Source organism: Branchiostoma belcheri, unplaced genomic scaffold, assembly GCF_001625305.1.
Source record: "Branchiostoma belcheri isolate BF01 breed outbred unplaced genomic scaffold, Haploidv18h27 scaffold58, whole genome shotgun sequence".
Lineage (NCBI taxonomy): Eukaryota > Metazoa > Chordata > Leptocardii > Amphioxiformes > Branchiostomatidae > Branchiostoma > Branchiostoma belcheri.
Genome location: NW_017804220.1, coordinates 1,265,936 through 1,285,128, shown reverse-complemented (window position 1 = coordinate 1,285,128; position 19,193 = coordinate 1,265,936). Strand labels below are relative to the sequence as shown.

Below are 19,193 nucleotides of genomic sequence, written 5' to 3'. Positions count from 1 at the left end.
ACGCCGAGTTTAAGCGTGCTTAAATATTACCTTTAATTTTGTGTAGATTTGGGGTAGTGATTACACAAAAATCCAACGACCAAATTGAATTAAAACATACCTGTATTGACATCTTCTGTTGAAGATGAGACCAGGCTATCCACAACTTCGGTATCTCTACCGTGAATCACCTGACGTTGTCCTGTACTCATCTTCTTTTGCGCAGCAGATGAACCAAAATAATGGACCCCGAGTACCTAGCCTGCGAAAATACTTCGCCAGATTTCTTGTAGCACCAGAAACCTTGATTTGTCTGGTGAAAGGTTGATCAAAACAAGCTGATTGTAAACAAGTCATGCATACGCATGTTCTCCAGAGAATTATATAATATTTTATTTATTCTTTAGATGTTGAAGAACAAACGACACTAAAGGTCACAATTCCCAGCCCCGTGCCGAGCCATATACATGATCCTGCCAAATACATTTTTTATCGGGGTTTCTTTTTAAAAAAAGAAACACCCCGATAAAAAATGAAAGAATTTACCTTCGCCAAATGATGCAAAAAAAAAAAGAAAACCCAATAAAAAAGCCTAAAAACAAATTAAAAATGCCCCAAACCCAAACCTCTGCTTGGATAGTATTAAAACGTAGCTTGTTTGGGGGCTATTCTTAAACGCATCGGGTACAAAATAGGGACAGAAATGTGCTAAAATGGTATGAAATGTCAACAATGGACACATTTCCTCATCCAGGTCATTTATTTTTTGTTTCCCACGCTTCAAAAATTGCATTCGATGCCTTTATAGCCAGACTAAATTTTAAGCCCAGACTTCAAATACTACTCAGACGATCGTATTTCGCAGCTATAGTATAGAGTATAAAGATCATAAAGACATGAAAGTATCTGCATGTATAGAATCTGAAGAACTACAAAACATCAATTTAAAAATACAGGTATACATTCAGACCAATAATAATACAGATACTAGAAAGGCCAATATTTGCTTTGGAGCAAATACAGCGATGGGTTCACCACATTTTACGACATGGCAGGGAAAGAATGGGAAACACAAGGGAAAACAATGATTTACATTGATATAACTATAATATGAAGTAAAATACAGCTAAAACAACAGTTGGATAGCTATTCCCTACTTTATTGGTTAGGATTTTTAATTGCATAATGCAAACTGTTGATTTTCAAAATAAAAAAAAAACGTCCATGCCCGGCATTCCAATGCTGGAGCAGGAAAGCTTGAAATACCTACCAAAACACTTGAATACAGACATACTGTCAGTATGGAAATGCTTCTGTGCAGGTGTTAATCAAGTTAAATCCCAACAGCCAATCAGCAAGAAGTATAGAGGAAAGCTGCATGCCTATTGGTTGATGCCCTGCATTCCATTGTGATGACTCATGCCCAAACGTGGTAAACAAGGCAGACTAACACAGTAATACATTTGCTATAACACAGCCAAAAAACTCAAATAAAACCATTCTAAAAGCCTGTATCACAATAATTTAAAAAACGCCTAGGGGTATTTGCCCACTGTACCTCCATACCAAATTTCAGGACCTTAGGCCCTAAAATGAAGCAGCTGAATCCATTTAAAGATATGGCAGGAGGAGGAGAAGGAGGAGGAGAAGAAACATCAGAAAAAGCAATATGGTTTCACCCATAAATATAATTTTCCAGGACTACATTTGATACAAAACACTGTACTAACAAGGCAGCAGGCAGGTTGTCAGTCCATAATTATTGAGTAGTTGACACATGAACGGTATAGGTGAGTTCTTATATCGGTTTGTTCGGACATTAGCATCTCGCAGTTTCTAGTACTACGGCCACTTGCACTACTTGACAAATCCAGCTTTGTAGTGGGAGCAAACACTCGAGGTTTGAAATAAAAGTACTTGTTTCCGGTGATCTTAACATAGAATTACAATGGATAATTCAGTTTTTATTGTCTTCACTTATTTACATATCAATCAACATTAACCTGCAATTCTCCTGCAGTTTCTTCGTGTCACTGATGAAAGGTAGTGGATACTACCTGAAACGTCTGACTGTTACCAAAATCATATCCAGTTGCTTGAGTAACTGCTTTTTGACTGCTTTTTTAAAGGCATTCAATGCAGTTTTAAGGCTTGGAAACCCGATTTTTCGTCATTTATCTATATTAGTGAGTTGAAACCACAGTCTTCCAATGTTTATTGACCCTCATGGAAATGGGGGCCAAAATTCTGACGGAAAATAGTTTAAAAGGGCCCTGGGCTGATTTTCAGGGTACCACCCAGAAAATAAAGGACTCATCTTGTGACTTGTTACTGCTGTTTTAAACGCCCAAGGTATGAAATGCTGACTCAAATGTGCAAATGTTAAGGAGTATGCGTCAATGTCACAAAGTTTGCCTTGTTAAAATATTTCCAATTTTGCTGCCCGGAAATCGCATTGGATGCCTTTAAAATGTTGGTAAAGTAGAGCACTTCTTCAGCTTCTGGACAGCAGTCAGCATCTTGGACATCAGTTCCATGAAGTCATCATACCAGGCCTGCATCTCATCTTCCTCCTCCTCCTGGCAAAAGTAAGGCTGCAGTAAGTAGCTATAGGTTATAAGTTTCTTTGGACAAAAGTACTATCGGAGACAAAGTGATGGCACACGTAAGATTGTGGTTAAGAGCGGGGTCGATCGTGTAGCGTAACGGCAGAGTGCTCGAGTCGGAACCAAGAAGTCCTGGGGTCGAGTCCTGACATGCCACCGATCTTGTGCCCTTGGGAAAGGCAATTAATATGACTTTTATCACTTAAGTGAAAATGAGTATTGTCTGTCCAATGAGCTTCTTTTGAACAAAAGTACTTGGAGACTAACTGATGGCACACGACAGAATGTTGTTAAGAGCGGGGTCGTGTGGCGTAACGGCAGAGTGCTCGAGTCGGAACCAAGAGGTCCCGGGTTCGAGTCCTGACATGCCACTGATCTTTTGCACTTTGGAAAGGCAATTCACATTTCTCACTTAACTCAAGTGAAAATGAGTATTGTCTGTCCTATATTTGTTTCTATGTGTGGAACCAGCAAAAGCTGACTTTGACCCACATGTATTTTGTTGTTAAAAATTCAATAAATCAAATCAAGTTAGAGAACGTATTTTAATGCCACCACCATAAGGAAGGACATATATATTTATGCAGTGCATGTACATACTGAAGTATAATTTTGAATAAAAGCTCATCTGTTTTGGTAGAATCCATAGTTGTGGAGTTTAAACTTTACATAGTAAATAAAAAAGTATGGCCTAATCGTATTTTCATTTCTTATTGTAACACAAAACCTATGAGCGGTTCGTATGAGCCTTGTTTTAAGGTACTAAGTAAAATTGTAGTAAATTAATTTAGTAAAAATGAGAGCAGTAATCCAGAAGTAAAAATGACATAACCTTACGTTTATGCTACCAGTAGGTGAGGTTGGGGTTATCACTGGTACTGTGGTCGTCTCTGGACAAATCATCGGGGCGGGGTCTTCATTGTCACTCCCCTCACAATAACAGGTCACACCGCCGATAGTCACGGTTTCCCCGCCTTCGTAGTAATCTCCGTCGTGTTCACAGCCTACAACGTTTTTAAAGTTAAAACTTTTGTTCCAACACAAAAAATTCTCTCACCTAGAGCTTTTGACCAGTCTCTCTGGTATTCCTCAGTGAACTGACCCAGTGAAGCTTGTCACGTGACTTCTTTGAAGTGTGACGTCAACACTGGGTCAAAGGTATCTGGGCCTTACATCAGGGCCCATCACCCTACATTGAACCGCGACGGGGGTAGACATCGTCTACCAGATACCTTTGACCCAGTGTTGACGTCACACTTCAAAGAAGTCACGTGACAAGCTTCACTGGGTCAGTCTACTGAGGAAGACCAGAGTGACTGGTCGAAAGCTCTAGGTGAGAGAATTTTTTGTGTTGGACCAAAAGTTTTAACTTTAAACATGTAGCTACCAACACAGATGAACTTTCATGATAGCCTACAACATTGTTATTATGTTAAGGGAAGAAAAACATATTGTTTTTGCTCGGTTTGCTCTTCTTCCGCCAAACCAATACAGTCAATGGCCTGAACCAGACATCTGTCACCATGGTAACTAGTGTTTGCTTGTTTTCATATCGTAGGCTGGTTTATAGCTATTTATGGGCGGCTCCAAAGAGAAATGGCAGTAAAAGTCAATATCAGATGAACCTAGAATATTTTCTTGCCGCCCTGACATTGTATTGGTTGCCTTTAGGCCACAGCATAAATAAACTTGACTTGACTTGACTTGACTTGCATGACTTGACTTGACTTGACTTGACTTGACTTGACTTGACTTGACTTGACTTGACTTGACTTGACTTGACTTGACTTGACTTGACTTGACAGCAAGTAATTTTTATGGATGACATCAGCGCGCGCATTAATTTTCGCCTGATTTTGGAACTAGAAATTTTGTTGCCCTCTGACAGTGGTCAACATGCCAAACTGAGTGGGCGAAGATGTCTGTTGCCATGCTGGAACGTCGAACGCAGATAAATATGAAGAGAGGAGACAAGACAAGGCTAATGTTTTGTTTTTTTTACTTCGATGCAGTGATATGTGTTGGTGGCTGTGTATGTGTGATGTTCCCAATGAATAAAAACTTTTTGTACAATGATTGAGTCAAAATTTTAAAAAGTAGGAACCTTGTTTTTTTCGCTCGCTCGCATTAGATTTGGAGTCTGCGGAGGATGTCATCCATAAAATTTACTTGCTGTGGCCTTAATATAACATATAATATTTTTTCTAAAGTTCAGCAGTTATTTGTCGATAAACTCACATTTGAATCCAAAGTTGTCCCACTGAATGATGTCACCACCATCAGTACAGTACGCCCCGTGTCCCATACACCCAGGCTGCTCGTATATAGTCTCTCCTGGGCTGTAGACTTTGCCATCGTATACACAGCCGTACCCAGTTGACGGCCAAGGAGTTGGCACTGAAACAAAGAAAACAGTCCTCCATTTCCGTGCTATTTTAGACGTTTGCACGTGCCATTTTAGACGTATTCCAAACACATTATAGTCCATGTGGCCTCTACCAGGCACCGCGGATCGCTGGATAAATAGTAGAAATTGGGAAATATACCCACGTGGGTCGCAAATTTGATCTTCACTCTGGCTGGATCTTCTCTGGTATACTATCCCTTTATTTCGGCCAATTTCTACTATTTTCCAGGGATCCGCAGTGCCTGGTAGAGGCTATAGTCCATATATATATGGGCCTGGCCCATAAATTTTAAAAGCCTGAGGTGGCAAATTCTCATAACTTTTGAAAGTAGGATGTCTGTGGAATATACTTATTGATACTTCTTAATAGCCGTTACAGATTAATAGCTTTGACCTTGCTATCTGACTTTGAACTATGACCCCAAAATGGATATCTCCTCTGGCCTATAATATAACTGCATTTCAAACACATATTGTGGAGCTACATTTTACATTAAATTTTGGTAAATTTATGAATTAAGCTTGGATTTACGTTCGCATAATCGGTGCAATAGCTCAATTGGGTAGAGTGCTTGCTTTGTAACCGGGAGGTCGTGAGTTCAAACCCCGACCACGGGTCATACTAAATACATTAAAAATGGTACACATTTCTTTCTCTGCTTAGCACTCAGCATCTATGAGAAAGAGTATGGAAAGGTCAAACACACAACAGTACCAGCGGGCTAGCCCCTGCTGTAGTGCTTGCACAACTGTGTAGGTCAAGGGCTACAGAAATGGGGATGGGCACCACCCCTATTCTTCGCAAGGAATGAAAAGGGACCTTCCTCTTCATCTTACGTTGGCATTTTTACCGCATGCTGGGTGTCAAGGTCACGAGATATATATCTGAGAGGGAAGTTTCCTGACTTCTAACATTTCACATTGTCAATGGGCTAAGGCGATAAAATCCACGACGAAATGTCAGCAAATGTCAACAATCACTGTGAGATTCCTAGCACCCATAGTGACCTCTCTGGTTCACTTAGAGTGTCTGGAATGGTTGAAGTGAAATACAACTAGTTGAAGGGTTGAAACGGTCTGCATTACTATACCTAATGTATATATGAATATCCAGGATACTAGTAGTCTCCGCGTTTCCAAGAACGTAGATTAGTCACGTTCTGTTCTGGATATACACGTGGATCATCCCAAACCGTGCCTGAGCATTGTTCTGGATAAAACACAGTTCTGCATATATAACCTTAGCCTCTACCAGGCTTCGGGAGGCGGTTGGAAAGAGTGGAAATCGGCCAAATAGAGAGATAACATGTCAGGGGAGTTGGTCCGCTAGTGAGTACGGTTGGCCGCACCCGGACCATGGCCAACTTCCCTGCCATGTTACTAGTATCTCTCTATTTGGCTGATTTCCATTCTTTCCAGCCGCTTCCTGAAGCCTGGTAGAGGCTAATATAACCTACCTGCCGTACAGCACCCGACCAGGGCACAGAAAACGAAAACGATGCCACCAAGAAGGGGAAACACACAGCAGTCCGCACGGCACGTCATCTTGTCTGGTGGCGCCAGAGTCTGTTTTTCATTAGAGGTACATCCTCCCATGGCAGGGGCAGCGGCTCCGAATTCCTTCTCCGCCCCTACCCCTGCCTTATTACATGGCATCTTCTACTCTACGACCCGATTCCAGGGACACGCTCTCAGCCAATCACGTATCACAGAGAAAATCTTCAACGCACTTTACATTAATATTTATGAGATGCGCTAGCTATCGGAACCAATCATGTCGGCTATTCAGTGACAAATAAAAACAAACATGGCGTCGTCTCGGGAAGAGAACTTTTGCGATGCAGGCCGCTGCGGGCGTCGGCGGGGCGCTAGCGTGTGCTGGAGGCTGCGCGCGGATCCCGCCGAGCACGGGGAAGGTGTTAACTCGGTGACTTTGCCCCGCACGGCCTCCCCAACGCGTTAACGGGCTCGTCACCGGGCGGCGGCGGAGTCGCCGGCGGGGAGGGTGACGTCCCTTCGCCGCCCAAGTCAGAAATGGGGTCATGCCAAATAAGGCAAGCTCATGAATATTAATATTCCTCGGGTCGTAGAGTAGAAGATGCTATGTAATAAGGCAGGGGTAGGGGCGGAGAAGGAATTCGGAGCCGCTGCCCCTGCCATGGGAGGATGTAGAGGTAAGGCCACAGCAAGTAATTTTTATGGATGACATGAGCGCGCGCATTAATTTTCGCCTGATTTTGGGAAAAAAACAAGACATTTTGTTGCCTTCTGACAGTGGTCAACATGCCGAAAATGGGCAAAGATGTCTGTTGCCATGCCGGATGGTGGATGGCAGACAACTATGAAGAGAAGAGACAAGAAAAGGCTCTGATCTAATGTTTTGTTTCTTACTTTGATACAGTGATATGTGATGATGGCTGTGTATTTGTGATGTTGCGACCGAATAAAAGCCATTCCTGCAATGATTGAGTCAAAATTTTATAATGTAGGAACCTTGTTTTTTTTTTTGGCCTGCCTGTTTTTTTTCGTCCCGCTCGCATTAGATTTGGAGTCTGCCGAGGATGTCATCCATAAAATTCACTTGCTGTGGCCTAAGCAGACTGAATCGTGACATTGTCCCTCCTGTGTCCCGTGGTTTGGATGTAATCCAACGGAGTGCTCAGAGTCTCATTCTGCAATTTAACGGCTCTCTCCGTGGCAAATGTGCTGATGTTGACACATTGCAATTGGCGCACCGAATCTGTAGTGTTACGTTAATGTTATGTATTGTATGTATTGTAATGTTAAGGTTACAATGGTGTTAGGCCACACCAAGTAAATTTTATGGATGACGTCCGCGCGCGCATTGATTTTGGCCTGTTCCTAGAAAAAAACCCAAGAAATTCCGCTTCCTGTAACTACGACCAAAGAGTCACGACAGTGCCGCAAATCACCAGATTGATGTGAAACCCGTAACGCAAAGAAAGTGTCTATTGACAGGACCATCCTGTCAATAACAGAAAATTTGCACTATTGACAGGACCATCCTGTCATTTTTCACTGTCCACTGTTCCACCTGATTTATTGCTGTTTTGATGATGAATAAAAGACTTCTTGCTTGTTACACTGTGTCACCTCATTCAATTTGTGTCCTAACATTTGTCGTCTCTTAGTATATTTCTAATCTAGGCATCTTGTTTTTTAGGGCCCTTCTTGTTTTTTTTTTCGCCCTCTCGCATTAGATTTAGGGTTTCCAAAGGACGTCATCCATAAAATTTACTTGGTGTGGCCTTATTTAAGTTACTTTGATTTTGTATCAGTTTGTAATCTGCGTAAATTTATTTCATACCTTTGTTAATCTTGAGTTCATTTTGTTAATGGATTTTGTTTGGGATTTTCCCCCCAGGAACCATTGAAAAATGCCATAAGGCGATATGTATTTCCTGGATAAATAAATAAACAAACAAACTGTAGTGTGTGTTTTTTGCACACAGTTAGACAGATTAGCCCAAGAGGCTAGGTGGGCGTCACTCCACCGTATAGGTGGGGAAGTCGTGTTAAGTGCCTTTCCCAAGGGACCACAGTATCGAGCCTGTGACCTATAGGTTCCCAACCCAACGCTCTAGCCATTGCACCATGGGCCTACACGAAACCCATTTTGTATTGTGCAGAGCACACCTTCAACCTTACCCAGGGGTAGTTTGAAACCAACAGGAAAGCAGACATTACTTAAAATACCAAAATCACACACACAGGACAAACTGTACAGCGCATCTCTTTATTTGTGTTTCCTTCATTTGCCTTTCAACAAAGATGGGCAATTTCTTTGTTAGTTAGGCCATGTTGATTTGAATATATGGATGACATCCTCTGGGAACCCCAAAACTGATGCGCGCGTGCGAATAAAAAAAAAGTTTTGCAAAAAAAAAAAGTTAGCTTTCACTATGAAATCTACGTGGTCATGAAGGTTGAACAAATGGCACAGAATATGTTATGGCGAATAATCTACTCTTCGAATTCATTTCTTTACATTTTTGTCCTTTTTCCTTTGATTTTGGCATTCTACGACATTGGTATCGTTTCTAAATGTTTTCCTTGCAACTTATGGTATATTTTTGTTCATTTAGCAAATGTTTTGCACGATTTACAGTATGGTTGAAAACTTTTTTTTTTTTTGGAAACGGCCAAAAATTCATGCGCGCGCGGATGTCATCCATATAATCAAATCAACATGGCCTTACTGTCCCCTTGAACCCCCCCCCCCAGAAAATTTATGTTTACCTTCAAAGAAGGAAAACATATTGTTTTTGCTCTGTTTCTTCTTCTCCAAACAAATCAGGTCAATGAATTGAACCAGGATGTCACCATAGTAACTGGTGCTGTAGAAGACACCCTGTGGTGATGGGTTACATTATGTAGCAGTGGCAGGACAGAGTTGGAAGGGCTGGTCGCCATATACATGTATATGAATGTGGCTACACTCTAGCCTAACAAACTATTGATCTGTATATTCTTGCCACATGTGAAGGTAAACATTATGCACTTACTTTACAAATATTACCTGTACCTCTCTAGTTTACATGTGTACACATGTTCTTTAATACTAGCATCTTCTTACTCCTACATTTTCATCAACAATGGCAATACATAATGTCAACAAACAATAAACACTATGTTCGGTAGGCTCCTTTTCTGTTCAATCTCCTGTACAGGTAGTTGATTCTCTTCTGAAGGTTTTTCCAGTCCTCCTCACCCATATTTTTCCCTGCAAAGTTTTTCCTAAAAGAAAAAGGACAGAAAACATATCATTAATATTTCATCACAATACAATAGATTTATAGAAGCCATACATGTGATCGCAATAAAAGTTTTATTCAGCAAATCCACCATGAGCAAAAAACCATCAGTAGTCCAACACATACATGTAGTGTACTATGAAGTAAGAAGCTGGTGTTCAGAAGGTCATATTTGGCTGAGTGACATAAAGAGTTATTATCATATAGCCAGAAGGCATTGACCAATCAGAAGGCTCCATTTCCCATTGGTTATCAGGCTGTAACCTAAAAAGTGGTCAGTTATTAGAATAACCAACCACTTTTTGGACCGTTATCATTTATCTATTACAAACAAATTGTAGTTTATTTTGCTCACTTGGTGGTTTATGAGGTGGTTATCGCACCTGACCAGGGATTATCTTACAATATACATATTGGGGAGGGGCATTAATCCTTTATTACAACACTTTTCCATTACAAGACAACTAAACTTTGCAGGACATACATGTATACATGACTATCTCATGAGCATATGACAGTTTGACCAGATGCATAGCATTTCGTAACTTGACTGATCCTGATCTATGCAAGGAATAGATGAAAAGTGAAGGAGTGTGGGATGTACTTGCGGATGAGTCTCTGCAGCTCGTTACCACGGAAACCTCGGACGTACTTCGGCCCCTCCAGACACAGGTGCCGAGGGTGGATGTACGGGTGGTCACCTACAACAGGACCATAATGAACATTAATGATTAGATTATGTTATGGAACCATTTGAATCAGGGCTCGAAATTCATTTTTGAGAATTGGTGCACTGGTGCACCCAACCTAAAAAAATTAGGTGCACAAAAAATACTTTAGGTGCATCATATAAGATAAAATAAGTAGAATGTCAGCAAAAACTATAATTATGTTTCATTTCAAGAAAAGTACTATAACAATGATTGTATTCTTTTTTTTGACACTTAGATGTTAAGAATATGCTGTATCTATTATACATTTAACATCTTTAACAACGTTAAACATATTAGAAAATACTTGGGTGCACTGGTGTACCCACAGAAAATTTGGTGCACTGCTCCAAATTTGGGTGCACTAAAGTGCTCATGCACCCAGTATTTCAAGCCCTGTGAATTCATTATTAGCATTTTGTAGCTGGCAACAAACAGCAGGATATGTGCAAGTAGACTTATAAATATCTGCAAAACTAAGTTTACCTGTACTAACCCACAAAGAAAGGTGCTATTGCGAGCCCTAAATATATTTTTCATGGTGTATTATAATAAATGTTAGATCAAGGTAACATGACTTTGTGTAAGCATGCGTGGCATGCTGCTTTCTTTTACACTGCAGGTTACAAGAATATAAACTAAGAATTATACCTCTCACTGACTGAATGCTAGGGTTTGAGTGTTGTATACTTTGAGTACACTTGGTAGACTTGCACATATTAACCATTCTGTCAGCAGCCCTGTTAATGCTTTTTTAGATTCCCAACGGGCCAGCATTTAAATGTACATTCCTGTACTTGCCTAAGATATCCTGGTAGTCATAACAACCAAACATGGCCTTCTCCTTCGTCCACTGGTCCTTGGGAGACGTCTTGGGTCCAGGAGGAGGGCGTACCCACACCTTCCTGAAGTCGTGATGTTCATACTCGTCCAGTAGCCGCGGCTCTGGCATCATCGGACGCTGACGTTTCTTCCAGTACAGCAGGACTGGGGCTGTGGGGAGAAGGTATGAGATTATTATTAACAGCACCTTCACGAAGGTAGTTTTTTTTGGGTAGAGTCTGTGTGTGTGCATGTGTGTGTGTGTGTGTGTGTGTGTGTGTGTGCATGTGTGTGTGTGTGTGTGTGTGTGTGCGTGTGTGTGCGCGCGTGTGTGTATGTGCGCATGTGTGCACGCGCGCGTGTGTGCATGTTTGTGTGTGTGTGTGTGTGTGTGTGTGTCACAGTGTCTGTAAACATGATAACACAAGAAGATTTAGATGAATTGCCTTGCTTTATGGTAGATGAGTAGGTCTTGAAGGGATTGCAAAATGACTTGAGCTCTCTACCAGCTTGTTCTGGAATTGCAGGGGTCTGTTAATGTATTGGTAAAGCAGTTAATGTCAAATGACGTGAAGGATGATACCTAAAGTATTATAAGCTTTTTCAATGTTTTCTGATAATGCACACCAGGTCAACATCAGCCCTTGCCCTTCTCAATAATTATGTTGGGTTCTTCTTTTTATCATCTGTCATTACATATCTCATCAGATACAATTACATGATACACAATGTTTGTTACCTATAGAGAAAGGCCTAGTCAGAAGTTGCTGAGGTTGGTACAGGCCAGCAACAGTCCTCAGTGTTCTGCAGACAGCATTCATGGTGCTGAGGGTTTGCACTGCTCCCAGAGTTCTGTCTGCTGCAGAAAAAAGGGAGAACATGAATTAATTTACATGTTACTGTGAGGTGTGTGTGGAGTAAACGTTTGGCATGGATCAAAGTCGCGACCTCTTGGTCTTGTTTCTGGTAACCTTACCATTAGGCCATCCAAGGCAACAATTGGAGAGGATAGACTTGCTGCATTTATACTGAAAAAATGGAAACCTTCAGTCTAGTCAGAGGTTGTGGGGGAATGATCGTTAGCTTTTTATACATGGCCGTTTGTTGTTGGTTTTTTTTTTTTCCCCACCAACGGGTCAGTGGCCAGCGACCTTCTCTGGCTAATGGATACGGCCTGGACCAATTTGATACTGTTTTTTTTTTTTTTTGGCACCAACTTAATTTAGGGATCTGCTTGGAGATTACTGCATAGTAGAATTACCATATAAAGTGGGAAAGTATAAAAGGCAACATTTACTTCAGAGCACACCGACTTAGAACTTTTGAATTTATTATACATTGCATTATTGGAGATCATGCTATATGATACAACTTGTACAGTACAAATACAAGAAATTGTAGGAGTTTTAAACCTCCTTGATTTTCCTCTTTTCATTGGAAATTGACTAGCCAGACAGCTTCAGCTTTCAAGTTTAGTAAACCACAGGGTGCATCGGTAAGTCAAGCAAAATATCTCTTTCAATACGATATGGCAGAAAAAAATTACTAGTACAATGTATAGGCCCCCCTCCCACACGTGGGTAGCTCGTCTCACGTGCAACAACAAAGTCAAAGTAAATCCGTCCCAAACTCCACAACAGACATTACGATCACATCTACAATTCTCATACAAAAGTTAAAAGTCCATCTGAACATATCTGAGGCGACAAAATAACTACAAATGTGCTTTAAGCGTGGAAAACTGAAGGAAAACCGACCAAAATATAGACGTCCGCAGCTATATGACCTTTCTTGACACCAATCCCATAGTACACTGTAAAGGATGGAGCATACCAAAAGTCTTCTTACATTGTAAAAAAAAAAGCTCCAATACTAATACATTTATGCCTAATGTGAATCAGTTTTTATGCAAAATAGACACGAAGATGTAAATTTAATGTTTTAAGGGTATAGATAAAAAGGTATTAAGGGGAAGTCTTAAGGGGAAAATGTAAAATCCACCCTTGAGGATCAAACATAATAGAACCGTCCGACCTGAGGTTGGGAAATTTTGGCGGGGACGAAGCAGCATAATTTTGGGTTTCTTGATTCTCTCCCACCTTACAGATTCAACATAGGGACTCGAGGAAGCATGGCCTTCTGTAACGGCAAGGTGAGAGGCGTGTACACGTCTTACGAATCCTTGATACCAGGGTGTAAGGAATTTTCCGGGCGGGCATGTTGTAGCCGGTCTGCGGTTTCGATCCACATGGCGCCCCCCTCCCCACCCAGCAATTTATCTCATGCGTACCTCGTTTTTTCCGGGCTTTTCCAAGACGATACATTTTTATCAACCTGAGGTTTTCAACGCTAGTTTTTATAGAAATAACGGCGCAAAGTATTTGACCCTGTCATCAGAACCGTATGCTAAAATCATGCTGATGTTCATGTTGGTTGTTTCTGAATCAAAAACATTATTTTAGTGCCTTAAACCATGCTTAAACTTAAAGTTGTCAGGTTGGGTGGGAACAAAGATATTATATTTTATAAGTCAGTTGTGTAATGTGGGGCATTTTCCCTAAACGAACCTGCAAAATTGTCACAATCAAATTCATACAGTATCAACCCCAAAATATTAAAGCGACACAATTTACACCTTGGCGTTGTTCACTTTCTGAAAATTATGGAGGGGGCCTGGCTGTATGCCCTTTTTCGTAAGGCGTAATTAGGCCTTTTTAGCCTTCGTATTCCGTAGGCAGCCTCCCCAAAAATCAACGTAATTTGTAATAGGACATTAGCCGCAAACCGTAACGTCGTAATCAGCTCCGAGACTTTAATGTAATTCGTAATTGGAGGCGAAAATTTTTCGTAATTCGTAAACACTACCCCCCCCCCCCTTCAGGCTCTCAATGATGTACACAACAGGATACCCACATGACAGACCCTGGGGGTTGCCCATTAATACTCTGTTCTCTGTTGGATTCTTCAATCTTGTCTTCCCCACAGGCAGCCGCCGGGGATGCCTTGAGCCAGGTGGAAGACATGGAGAAAGTCGTTGTCTTAGACGCTGGTGCCCAGTATGGGAAGGTATGCCTGGATCTAGATTACTAGTACTAGTAGTAGATTATCTTAAGCACTACTGATCAGCTGGAAGAGTAGTATTTACATGTAAATCCTTGAAACAAAAAGTCAGTGTTCTGCATGTCTTTGAAGTATTAAATGATGATGGAATGATGATATCAGAGACAGATTTTTCTCATCCAGAATATTTACATGTATGTTTAGCAAAGGAAAACTTTATTTTTGCTCTGTTTCTTCTTCCTCTTCTTCTCCAAACAAATAAGGTCAATGATCTAGACATCTGTCACCCACCCCCGTATAAGTGCAGCTCCGGTCCGCACGATCCAGCTCCGGTCCGCACGGTTCAGCTCCGGAACGCACGGTCCCAGCTCCGGTCCGGACGGTCTCAGCTCCGGTCCGCACGGTCCAGCTCCGGTCCGTACGGTCCAGCTCCGGTCCACTCAACAGCAAAATCGTCTCAAAAATGACCGAAAAAGTTACAAATATGTCCATTTTGAGATAATTAATGGACAGAATGCAAAATCTGATAGTGGAGTATTGGGTTAACATGTTTACCCATCCTCTGACCGAGTTTGACGGCCCAAGACCCGCTACTTTTCGATATAACCCCGTACCTCCCGTCTTGCCACCAGTCAGGCGTGGAGCTGGGGCCGCTATAATGTGTTCTGTGTCCTTAAACAAACTTGACTTTGAATTTCTTGTCATTTATACGACAGAACTAGACAAGATGTGAAACTTGGCCAAGTTTTATTCCACAAATCCAAACGGTAGTGGAGATTTCACTTCGGCACCTGTCTCGTACAAGGTCCGGGGGGGGGGGGCATTAGGTGGTCTCATTATCTGGTCAACTTGTTCTGGCCGTCTTTTCTTGTTATAGGGGGTCGGTAGTACACACTAACGTTCTTGGTGATATGGAATTAGTGTCGACAGAAAGGGGGAGGGGGGTTAGTCCCATACCTAAGCATAGGGGTGGTCATGGTACAATTTAGCTGTTGCTATGGTAACGGCGGTCTAACGGTGAATTAAACAAACTGGTAGATTTCAAGTGAACCAACATTACTTGCTGATATACCATACAGTTACATGTATGGCCAACGTTGACAATTCCTGGTCAATTCCCGTGGTGGATTAAGGTAGCAGAATACGTTTTTGCCCTATGGGAATTTCTATAGTTAAGGGCCCCAAGTTGCCTTAAAGATTGTAGTAGGGCGCACGTGAAAAAGAATGAAAGTAAATATCTTAGAGTTCTTGGTATAATGTATAAAACAACTGAAAAAAAAAACAAACTTTTTTTCGTTTGTGGCCCATAGTTAAATAGCACCTTGCGGAGGTCAACTGAACTGCAGCTGCCTCACCCAGAAAGTTAACTTTGAAAGTTGCAATTGCATGATACGGAGCCTGTAATACGGCACATTTATACAAGAACATGATAGAAAATTCATCAAGAACAGGAAAAACTTCATAATCCAGATCATTCAGTCTAAAAGTCGATATATTTCTATTTTACACAGTGGGTGTTTTACTGCTGGCCCCCTTTCGTTCTAGTCAGGCTTCAAGAATTTTGTCCGTACTACTACTACTACCGCGTCATAGATGGCCTCAAAGTTGTCTGGAGATGGGCAAGCATGTCATCTGTCTTTAGTTACTGAACATCGCGTTCTCTGTGTTACGTAATATGGAAACTTTTGGTCATTATAGCGGCCCCAGCTCCACGCCTGACTGGTGGCAAGACGGGAGGTACGGGGTTATATCGAAAAGTAGCGGGTCTTGGGCCGTCAAACTCGGTCAGAGGATGGGTAAACATGTTAACCCAATACTCCGCTATCAGATTTTGCATTCTGTCCATTAATTATCTCAAAATGGACATATTTGTAACTTTTTCGGTCATTTTTGAGACGATTTTGCTGTTGAGCGGACCGGAGCTGGACCGTACGGACCGGAGCTGGACCGTGCGGACCGGAGCTGAGACCGTCCGGACCGGAGCTGGGACCGTGCGTTCCGGAGCTGAACCGTGCGGACCGGAGCTGGATCGTGCGGACCGGAGCTGCACTTATACGGGGGTGTCACCATGGTAACTAGTGTTGGGTAACATCATGTTGCAATTTTTTATCATAGAAAGGATTTAGACTCCTGTCACCATATATATGAATGTGCTTGAGTAGAAATTAACGGAGCAGAACATTTGCATTTTGCATTTTCTTTGCAAATGTTCCTTTTCTAGGTTTATATTGTCGCCTGAAATTGTCTGCACCTTTTGGTCCCAGGTGATTGACAGGAAGGTCCGTGAGCTCTGTGTGGACTCGGAGATCCTCCCGCTGGATACCTCGCCGGACAAGATCAAGGAGGCAGGATACAGGTCAGTATTGTCAGCCTTTTGTTTGTTCAGCTCTGGAATAATGCCATTTTACATCATCCCTCTGACAGAGACCTGGCAACCTTTTGACGGGCAGTATAACCCTGCTAGTCATTAGTAACCAAAAATTGGTGTTCCAGCCAGCCTGAAATATGTTGTCATCTCAATTTTGTTTGATATACAAAAATGTATCTACATTCAGCGCAAGACATCAAACTGTGACAATCCTAGGGAGGTCTGGGGGATTCTCCACTGGGAACATTTTGAAATTTTGACCATCTGAAATGCTACCTCCTGGTACATGTAGTTTTGCTAGTAGACCAAGCTTAGTTTAATAACATAATCTTTCCAACTTTATACATACCGATTTTTGTCTGTCAAAGATGACAAATTGGACAAAATTTCTGTCCGTCATAAGCAGTAAATCTCTGTTAAAGTGATGTCGTAGAAAGACGGACGCTGGCTAGAACACTGTCAACAACTGTTTATATGTTTCCCCACACACAGAGGTATCATCATCTCAGGAGGCCCCATGTGTGTGAATGATGAAGATGCTCCCAACTATGATCCTGGTATCTTCACCATGGGGCTGCCTGTCCTGGGCATCTGCTATGGCATGCAGGTAGGCTCCTCTTCTTACTCTTCCTTTTAATGCCCACGATCATCATACTGATCATTCTGGCATTGCCAATTCTTGGCAAGACTCCAGATTATAGCATTTTGTACCATCGCACACAGGGGCATGCCCCTACTCTTTTTCGAAAGGCATGGTGGGATCTTTAACGTGCTCGAGGTGTGACTCTCCCCAAACACGGGACCTCCATTTTACGTCCTATCCGAGGGACGTCCCTAACCGAAGCTAGGTACTCATTTACACCTGAGTGAAGTGAGGAAAGTGTTGTAAAGTGCCTTTCCCAAGGGCACAAGATCGGTGACATGGGTGGGGGTCGAACCCAGGACCTTTTAGGTCCTGAGCAGAAAGCGCTACCGCTGCGCCACACGACCCCACATAACGTCCTCAAACTTGGACTTATTTTTAAGCCACAATTAGCCTTAGTTTATTATACTTGTCTAGTCTTTCTCTGGTCCTCACAATCGCATTAATATATTGCGACAGGTGGCTAGGTGGTTTTGTGTCCAGGGTTGTTGACACAGAATCTGAAGGTTCTGGGTTCGATTCCGTGACAGGCCACACTGTTGTGTCCTTGGGAAAGGCATTTTTCACCTCTTTCCTCACTTGACTCTTGTGAAAATGAGTATCTAGCTTTAGCTTGAGAGGGGCCACAACTCTACCATGTTATTGTTAAAGATCCCACCACACTTATTAAAAAGAGTTGGGGTTGTTTCTAGTGTGAGTGGTTCAAACCTTGCAGTCTGGTCTTATGCAGCATAAGACCGGTGTTTTATACCAAAAGGTAGTGTACTGGTTATAAGTTTGACTCCAACCAAAACTGATGATTCCTAAAACCAAAACATGTGATAACAGCAAGATAGTATTTTAGACTTTTCAAACTGGATAAAGGTCAGTTTGCTCTAAGATACTATCACACTGTTACTACATGTACATACCCTGAAGGAATAATCTTAAAACATGTGATTTTTGTTGTTTAGATGCTGAACTCCACGTTTGGCGGCAGTGTCCAGGGAAACACAGGTCGGGAGGACGGACAGTTTACCATCAACGTGGAGACATCGGCTCTGCCCTTCAAGTATGGATTCTTGTTTGTGTTACTGTTAGATCAATGTCTGCTTTTCAATCTCATACAGTCATCAGATCTTGATTAACTTCAGACTAGTGCTGTGTACCTACACCAACATTTAGGTTTAGGTACGGATTCAAGTCCAGGGCTTTAGCACCCCCATGAAACTCCTTCCTCTTCGCCCCCGCCGTTCTGCTTCGCCCCCGCCCCGTTCTGCTTCGCCCCGCAAAAATCTGCTTCGCCCCCGTCGTTCCTCTACGCCCCGGCGCAATTCTGCTTTGCCCCCGTCCTTATGCTTTAGCCCCCAATGGCGGCACAGCTCACAGTCGACACGAAAATCGTCTGCAAATACAATAAAGGCTGTGCCGCCAAATTTAATGTAGCCCATGCTCCGGCAAACATTCTGGACCACCTTTCTGCCAAGTGGCGTTGCACAAATCCTTCCCATTCAAAAGTTTACCCCTACCTCACGGCCCGTCAGTGGTTCTTACGTTTATAAGTACTGGCGGGAAATTTCACTCACGGCTGTACTTACGCTAGGCTGATCGCCATGGAAGGTGGGTACTAATTAAAGCCAACTTGGATAATGGCGGGATTTTGTATCAGCCACTTGAACAGTTACTAATCGTGTTCCTTTTGATACAAGTAGACAATAGTGAAAAAATGACAGCTATCAGTAATAGCGTTAAGTTAAAAATTGTGCTGCAAATACTAAGTAGAATTTATAAGGCAATACCTTGCTGTGTGAGGTGACATGGATTTAGAATGCTGTGTAAAAACT

General features: G+C 42.1%; 3 protein-coding genes across 5 annotated transcripts in view; 1 reads left to right on the top strand and 2 right to left on the bottom strand.

Moving 5' to 3' along the window:
* Positions 1-2,397: 2,397 nt before the first annotated feature.
* LOC109481868 lies at positions 2,398-6,554 on the bottom strand. The gene is made up of 4 exons (XM_019784497.1): positions 6,450-6,554; positions 4,824-4,982; positions 3,423-3,589; positions 2,398-2,558 (listed from the first exon to the last, which is right to left on the bottom strand). Exons 1-4 carry the CDS (start codon positions 6,535-6,537, stop codon positions 2,445-2,447), a joined length of 528 nt encoding a protein of 175 aa, XP_019640056.1. The 5' UTR covers positions 6,538-6,554; the 3' UTR covers positions 2,398-2,444.
* A 2,919-nt stretch (positions 6,555-9,473) lies between these two features.
* On the bottom strand, positions 9,474-13,100 carry LOC109481870 (39S ribosomal protein L51, mitochondrial-like). 2 transcript variants are annotated; one of them, XM_019784500.1, is made up of 5 exons: positions 13,057-13,100; positions 12,039-12,158; positions 11,279-11,470; positions 10,372-10,468; positions 9,474-9,750 (listed from the first exon to the last, which is right to left on the bottom strand). In XM_019784500.1, the coding sequence occupies exons 2-5, from the start codon at positions 12,118-12,120 to the stop codon at positions 9,642-9,644; spliced, it is 480 nt and encodes a 159-aa protein (XP_019640059.1). In that variant the 5' UTR covers positions 12,121-12,158; positions 13,057-13,100; the 3' UTR covers positions 9,474-9,641. The 2 variants fall into 2 exon arrangements, with proteins under 2 accessions (XP_019640059.1, XP_019640060.1); XM_019784501.1 differs by having other exon boundaries at positions 12,039-12,155.
* Positions 13,101-13,328: 228 nt separating this feature from the next.
* Positions 13,329-19,193, top strand: part of LOC109481828 (GMP synthase [glutamine-hydrolyzing]-like) — a 19,225-nt gene continuing 13,360 nt past the window's right edge. For both annotated transcript variants that reach the window (XM_019784442.1, XM_019784444.1), the window contains exons 1-5: positions 13,329-13,451; positions 14,285-14,365; positions 16,624-16,715; positions 17,220-17,334; positions 18,324-18,421. In XM_019784442.1, the coding sequence (XP_019640001.1) occupies positions 13,431-13,451; positions 14,285-14,365; positions 16,624-16,715; positions 17,220-17,334; positions 18,324-18,421 (407 nt within the window). In that variant the 5' untranslated portion in view covers positions 13,329-13,430. The remainder of the gene's footprint in view (positions 13,452-14,284; positions 14,366-16,623; positions 16,716-17,219; positions 17,335-18,323; positions 18,422-19,193) is intronic.